General features: G+C 36.1%; 2 protein-coding genes across 2 annotated transcripts in view; one reads left to right on the forward strand and one right to left on the reverse strand.

Moving 5' to 3' along the window:
- The window catches only part of LOC112519387, a 3,276-nt gene extending 2,617 nt beyond the window's left edge, over positions 1-659 (reverse strand). Inside the window, exon 1 of the mRNA XM_025127467.1 lies at positions 240-659. Coding sequence (XP_024983235.1) covers positions 240-566 — 327 coding nt within the window. The 5' untranslated portion in view covers positions 567-659. The remainder of the gene's footprint in view (positions 1-239) is intronic.
- Positions 660-1,473: 814 nt separating this feature from the next.
- On the forward strand, positions 1,474-6,245 carry LOC112520414 (calcium-dependent protein kinase 26-like). The gene is made up of 7 exons (XM_025128798.1): positions 1,474-2,915; positions 3,227-3,370; positions 3,459-3,611; positions 3,756-3,871; positions 4,035-4,202; positions 4,875-5,099; positions 5,988-6,245. Exons 1-7 carry the CDS (start codon positions 2,060-2,062, stop codon positions 6,108-6,110), a joined length of 1,785 nt encoding a protein of 594 aa, XP_024984566.1. The 5' UTR covers positions 1,474-2,059; the 3' UTR covers positions 6,111-6,245.
- The last annotated feature ends 510 nt before the right edge of the window (positions 6,246-6,755 follow it).

Here is a 6,755-nt window from a genome sequence, read left to right on the forward strand (position 1 = left end):
TATATATATATATATATATATGCATGTATGTATGTATATGGCAAAGATGACAGAAACCATCAGAATGATACCCACCAAGAAAGTTAAAATTGCCAAAACTGGTACAGGGGAAATTCCACATATTTTAACCAATTCAAAATAATCTGATTGAAATTGAATCCGATCACATGAACAGAAGATACAAAACGATGATGATTAAACCTAAAACATGTTAAAAATAAATAAATTAAAGAACTCACATTCAAGACTGTAAACCCAATCTCCCAAGGAAGAAAGTCATTTTCTTTATACCCAGAAAGGGTACAAACCGTATGGAATTCTTCATCCCACCATACGACACCGTCTGAATCCACAACTTTCCCATCCCTCGTGTAATCCCTCTTCACTGTTCTTCTAAATGAACCCAGAGTGATCTTGGGTCCCTTCCATTTGATTTCCACAATCGTACGATCATCCTTCTCTGGATCGCAATTCGCACCCTCCATCTTCTTCACCGCCAATTTCACCTGGAATTTTCGCGATAAAAGCGGCGGCCATGGACGCCATTTCATCATCTTGACTACCATTTTGGGCGAGGATTGTTGAAATAAAGAGGATTAAGGCGGTGGGTTCAGAATGTATGGAAGAAGGATTGAATGTGGGTTTTGTGTAACAAGAAGAACGGTGGAGGAATTTAAGAGAGGAGGAGATGAATATGCCGTTGTTTTCCGCGTGGGTATATAGATATAGATAGATACAACGCTGCAAAGGAAAGTTAGAGAGAGAGAGAGTGTGTGTGTTTGGATTATCATTTAAGAAAGAGTGGATGGCATGATTGGTCCCTATGGTTTACTCAAAATTGCATTATGATCCCTAAAATAATAGAAAAAGTTATTGTGGTTAAACGTTTTTGGGTCTCTCTTTCTAACTATGTTAGTAAATTTTGTTATTCCAGGGGTAGTTAGGTCTTTTAAATGTTAATTTATTTTCTATTAAAAATTAAACAACAGATAATATTATATATTATAACGAATAATTGTTTGAGAATGAGAGTTAAAGTGAAAAGTATAAGAAAACATCTAAACCTTCGATTATTTTTAATCTCAAACTCATACATGAATCGCGTTTGATATGGGAATTAATCTGGTGCATCTCATATTAATGTGAATCTAAGAATGAGATTTTTTTCTTATATTTCTTACTTTAACTATCTTTATCACCGAGACCCAACCCTATATATTATCTATTTTCTTTGCTCCGTTAATCTGTATGTAAATACGACCCGTTTATAAAACAAAAAATAATAAAGTATTTATAAAAAAGGCTCGAATTTATAATATTATCAAATTCAGACCTTGGGAATTGAAACTCGAGTTTTCGGACAAAAAGTAATGTATATGTCAACGTGACAATATTTTCATAGAAACGGTTCGAAAGTTGCAACTGAAAAACCCGTCAAGTTTCCATTTCCTCCAACGTCCGCCGCCCTCCGCTCCAATTCCTCTCAGTCGGTCTACGCCGTAGCAGTGTATATAAACCTGCAAACATGGAGAGTAGACGAGTCACGTTCAAACTCAATTTCAACGAACAATGACCCACATTCCCTTTTCTAAGGTTTTCTACAGGGAGGACATGGTAAAACCATAGACGTTTCAATTTTCCGATCATACCCCCCAATTTTCGTCTCTCAATTTCCCTTCAATAATCAGTATTTTCTTTTTGATTCGGGCTTTTGAGATTTCTCCTTGTTCTTCGTGGAAATAATCAGGGTCTTGGAAGATTTTGTGGGTAAAGCTTATTTCTCTTTGATCTATTGGTTTATGTGATCTTCGTGTGGATTCGGAGGAGTTTGTACAGGAAAAGGGTGTTCATAATTCGTATTTGGGATTGGCTTGAATAGGGGGTTTCTGTTTCTTTGATTCTGGGGTTTGCACACCAACTGTTTGTTTAAATGTCATATTACTGCATCCTTTCGTAAAAAGGGGAAGTGGGTTGAAATGAGGACTTTTATCTGTCAATACCCGACTGTGTGCATTTCTCTACTTTTTGGCTGTAGGAACTAGGATATAATTTGGATTAGATGGGAAATTGCTTAAATGGTTTCAATTCAATATATCATGCATTTTGCGGGCCTCAATCACAATCACCAAATAAGGTCCATCCTGGGAATGGAGAAGCTGGCAAACAACCGGATCCAGCAGACTACCATCCTAAAGACCCTCCACCTATTCAAAATACACAACCACAAACGGTAATTRTAGCGAAAGAAGAGACTCAAAATGAAGTTAAGGAGGAGGCTAAAAAAGAAGTCAAGTTTGAGACCAAGCCATCAAGAAAGGTTTCAATAGTGAAGCAACAAAGCAAACACGCAGAGTCTGTTAAAAAGCCGCAAGAAATGAAGAGAGTGTTAAGTGCAGGGCTTCAATCTGGTGGGGTGTTGAAAACCAGGACTGGGAATTTGAAAGATTATTATAGGTTGGGTAAGAAACTAGGCAATGGTCAGTTCGGTACAACATTTCTTTGCATCGAGAACGCAACTGGTAAAGAGTATGCTTGCAAATCAATCGCAAAGAGGAAGTTACTGACGGATGATGAAGTGGAGGAAGTTAGGAGGGAAATTGATATTATGCATCATCTGGCAGGACACCCTAATATAGTTTTGATTAAAGGGGCTTATGAGGATGCTGTTTCAGTTTATATGGTTATGGAATTGTGCGCTGGAGGTGAGCTGTTTGATCGAATCATTGATAGAGGTTATTATTCAGAACGAAAAGCAGCTGATCTTGCTAGGACTATTGTTGGTGTGATTGAGGCATGCCATTCTCTTGGTGTGATGCATAGGGACCTTAAACCTGAGAATTTTCTATTTGTAGATAAGGATGAAGATTCACTTCTGAAAACCATAGATTTTGGGTTATCAATTTTTTTTAAGCCAGGTACCTTTTCAAATCATATATTTATCTCGAACTATAAATGCTTCTATGAATTTATCTTGCTCATTTTTATCAAATCTTGATTAGTAGGACTGTTCTATAATCTGGTTTGAATTTTGTTATATCTTAAGAAAAGCTTTTCTAAATGGGCTTTCACATTATAGCATCCATGTGCAATATTAGTCCCTCTAGCACATGTTTTATCTTCCTCTGATGTATAACACCCTTGTTTTATCCATGAATATTTGTTTCTTGTCATCTTGTGTACAATCAATTTTTGCATTTCCGTGGCTAATTTCTTATCTCTAATGCAGGACAAGTTTTTACAGATGTGGTGGGAAGCCCTTATTATGTTGCACCAGAAGTTTTGCTTAAAAATTATGGTCCAGAAGCCGATATCTGGAGTTCTGGTGTGATCATTTACATTCTTCTTTGTGGGGTCCCTCCATTTTGGGCAGGTGAGATAGAACATGTTATAACTTTGCAATATTATCTCCCCTCTGTTTGATTGCGAATAATCCACCTTTCTATTTTCTTCGTCTACAGATTCTGAGGAAGATATATTCGAAGAGGTTTTGCATGGTAAACTTGACTTCAGCATAAGTCCATGGCCTAATATATCTGAAAGTGCTAAAGAACTTATTAGAAAAATGCTTGTTAGAGACCCAAAAAAGCGGATAACTGCTCATGAAGTTCTTTGTGAGTTTCTCTTCTCCATTTCGCTCACAGATAACATTTTCCAAAGAGAAGTAGTAATTAGTAGAATTAATCCGTTCACAGTTTTTATCAGGTTTTCTCTTATTTTCTTGCTTCTCATTCCAGTTCTTGTCCTCACTGCTGTAGGCCACCCTTGGATCAGCGTTGATGGTGTTGCTCCAGATAAGCCTCTTGATTCTGCAATCTTTGCTCGACTAACTCGGTTTTCTGCCATGAACAAACTTAAGAAAATGGCTCTTAGGGTAAGCTAGATTTGAATCCGGCATGGTGTTTGAGTTCCCAAAAACTTGTTCCTTTTAATGATGAATCCCAACTAATTTCTTTGACTTGCGAAATAAGCCATATAGCGCAGAATCAGAGTTGATCATTTGGCTTCAACCCCAAAATTTTCTTTTTTGGCTGCAGGTTATTGCTACAAAACTTTCAGAAGAAGAGATTTCTGGCTTAAAACAAATGTTTAAGATGATAGATACAGACAACAGTGGCTACATTACTTTTGAAGAACTCAAGGATGGACTGAGTAGTTTTGGTGCTAATCTTGAAGAATCCGAAATTCATGATCTTATGCAAGCTGTAAGTATCATCTTAGATACCATCATTTAGAACTTCATTCCCTTTCATTTCGTCAAAAATGCATATGAAGCATTCCTTCCGTCCCATGAAAATTGCAACTTTCGACTCGACAGATATTTTAAGAAAGGTTTTCAATCACTAACAGGTTGTCCAAAAGACCCTTCAACAAAATAAGGCAATATTGTTGTTAGAAAACAACTAGGATTAATAATTTGTGGAGATTACTATAGGCAAATAGGTAGTTCTTGCTTAGGGGCTGTTTGGTTGGTTTTCCATCAAGTATTAATCTGTCCGTATAAATCGAAAAAGTTTTTTGTTGGGGAGGGATTTTTTCTTAGATGGAATGAACATGTTTTTTAATTGGGATGGACTGGTTTGAAAAAAAACTTGGCAATCTGCATAAAGCTCCATCTAGAAGCTTACTGAATAAGCCACTTTTTGTATCATTACGCCACTATCAAACAGTCTTCTATAGCAGACCAAATAAGCTGCGAGTCCGATTAAGCTCACAAAGCTACTAACAAACAAGCTTATAGATAGCTAAAAAGGAAAATTTCCCCGCAAGAGCCCAGAAAATGGGTAAATTTCCATGGTAGCTTCCATCCAAAATCTTTATAGTTATAGGATATGTTCTCACGTTCGTTAATGCATCTTTCTGCCACGAAACTATAGGCGGATATCAACAATAATGGTGCCATCGACTATGAAGAATTTGTAGCTGCAACCTTGCATTTTAACAAAGTGGATAAGGAAGATAGTCTATATGCTGCTTTTTCGTATTTTGACAAAGATGGCAGTGGTTATATAACCGTGAATGAAATCCAACAATCCTGCAAGGAATTGGGAATAGACGATGCACAAATGGAAGAAATTATCAAAGAAGCTGATCAGAACAATGTAAGTTTTCACGATATGCATCCGGCTCTCACATACACATTTAACATTGCTCTTTCTCGAGTAGTTTATCGTACCTGATACATAATGGTTGTTGAGATGTCTTAAATCCAAATGATGTCTCTAAGAGTGCGTTTAGTATTTAGACAGGATGCATAACATTGTTCAACAATCGGTAAGACAAAACTAGACAAGATAAGACATATAAAATGACCCACTTACCCCTGATGAGTTGTTTATATGTTTTGATTATTTTGTGCAATTTATTAAATTGTAGTAAAATAAATATTTTTTATAACAAAATATATCATTAGTAAGTTTTCGTTAAGACGATTAAAATGACAACAAGGTAAAAAGTTTATATAGTTTCCAATTTTTATTTTATACATTTTCTAAGTTATTTTTTATTATTAGTATTTAATAAATTACATAAATTAATCAAAATATATAAACCATATAAAAATAATACTTTGAGGACAATAAAGAGAAAGTTTAAAGAGCATAAAATACAATAAATAAAATTTAAAGAATGGATAAAATGTAAAGAGGGAGGCGTATTTGATGTTTTAGAAGAGAATTATATTCTATTTTGATGTTATATTGGTAAAATATAGGTTTGTTCCACCTTGTTCCATAGGGTGGGGTTGGAAAAATTTGTTCCTGTTTGTTCCACAATGATTCTTGTTCTATTCTGACTTGTCCAGTGTACCAAACACACCCTAATGATGTGAGACAAGATTGGTAAATTACGAACCGTGTCAAATTAAAATTTAAAACCTTCCACAATTCTTTAAACCTGTCTACCTCATTCTCACATGTCCAGTCTTGTCCACGTTTCCTAAGAATCTTGTTAGTTTAGAAATGATCTTACACTTTATCTCATGGTTGCAGGACGGGCGTATCGATTACAATGAGTTTGTAGCGATGATGCAAAAAGGAAGTACGACTATCGGAAAGATGCAACTGAAAAACAGTCTTGATGGTGGACTCGGGAAGGCATTGTCGGTTCGTTGATACGAAAGTTTTTGACCATTTTTTGAATTCAAGAATGTATAATGTTTCATATAAAGAAGTGAATGAAATAATTATGTATATTAGAATGCATCTATGCCTCCCCATATCTAACCCCCTCCCCTAGTGGATTATTTCAACGCAGGGGTTCATATTTGTTCTATTCTGTTGGTAATAAGGGTGCGTTTGGTGCGCAGACATGACTGGACAGGACGGGACGGGACGGGACGGGACAGGACAGGACAGCTGTTCAGCGTTTGGTAAGACAGGACATGACAGGATAGAACTGGTTAAAATGACCAATTTACCCCCAGTGAGCTGTTTAGTGTTTTTTCACTACGAAATGCATTCTGGTAACACTGGTCCTACTACCACTACAGCCCTAATAATTCATCAACAACAACAACAACAACAACAACATTCAGCAATCATAATCAATGTAAACTCTCGAAATAAATCATAATACTTCATTAAAATCCCTAATAAGTACTTCAATTAATCAAGTTGTTGRHGAAATCGAGTACGAAACCACCATCAAAATATAATTCCTTACTTGCATGAAACAAGAAGAAAGGTATTTGAAAATTTTCTTCAAATTCGTGATGTAGTTGCTGTAAGAAGCAGCAGCGGCCATCGGAGAAGCAGCAG

The sequence above is a fragment of the Cynara cardunculus genome (genome assembly GCF_001531365.2).
Source record: "Cynara cardunculus var. scolymus isolate 2C chromosome LG 10, CcrdV1, whole genome shotgun sequence".
Taxonomy (NCBI): domain Eukaryota; kingdom Viridiplantae; phylum Streptophyta; class Magnoliopsida; order Asterales; family Asteraceae; genus Cynara; species Cynara cardunculus.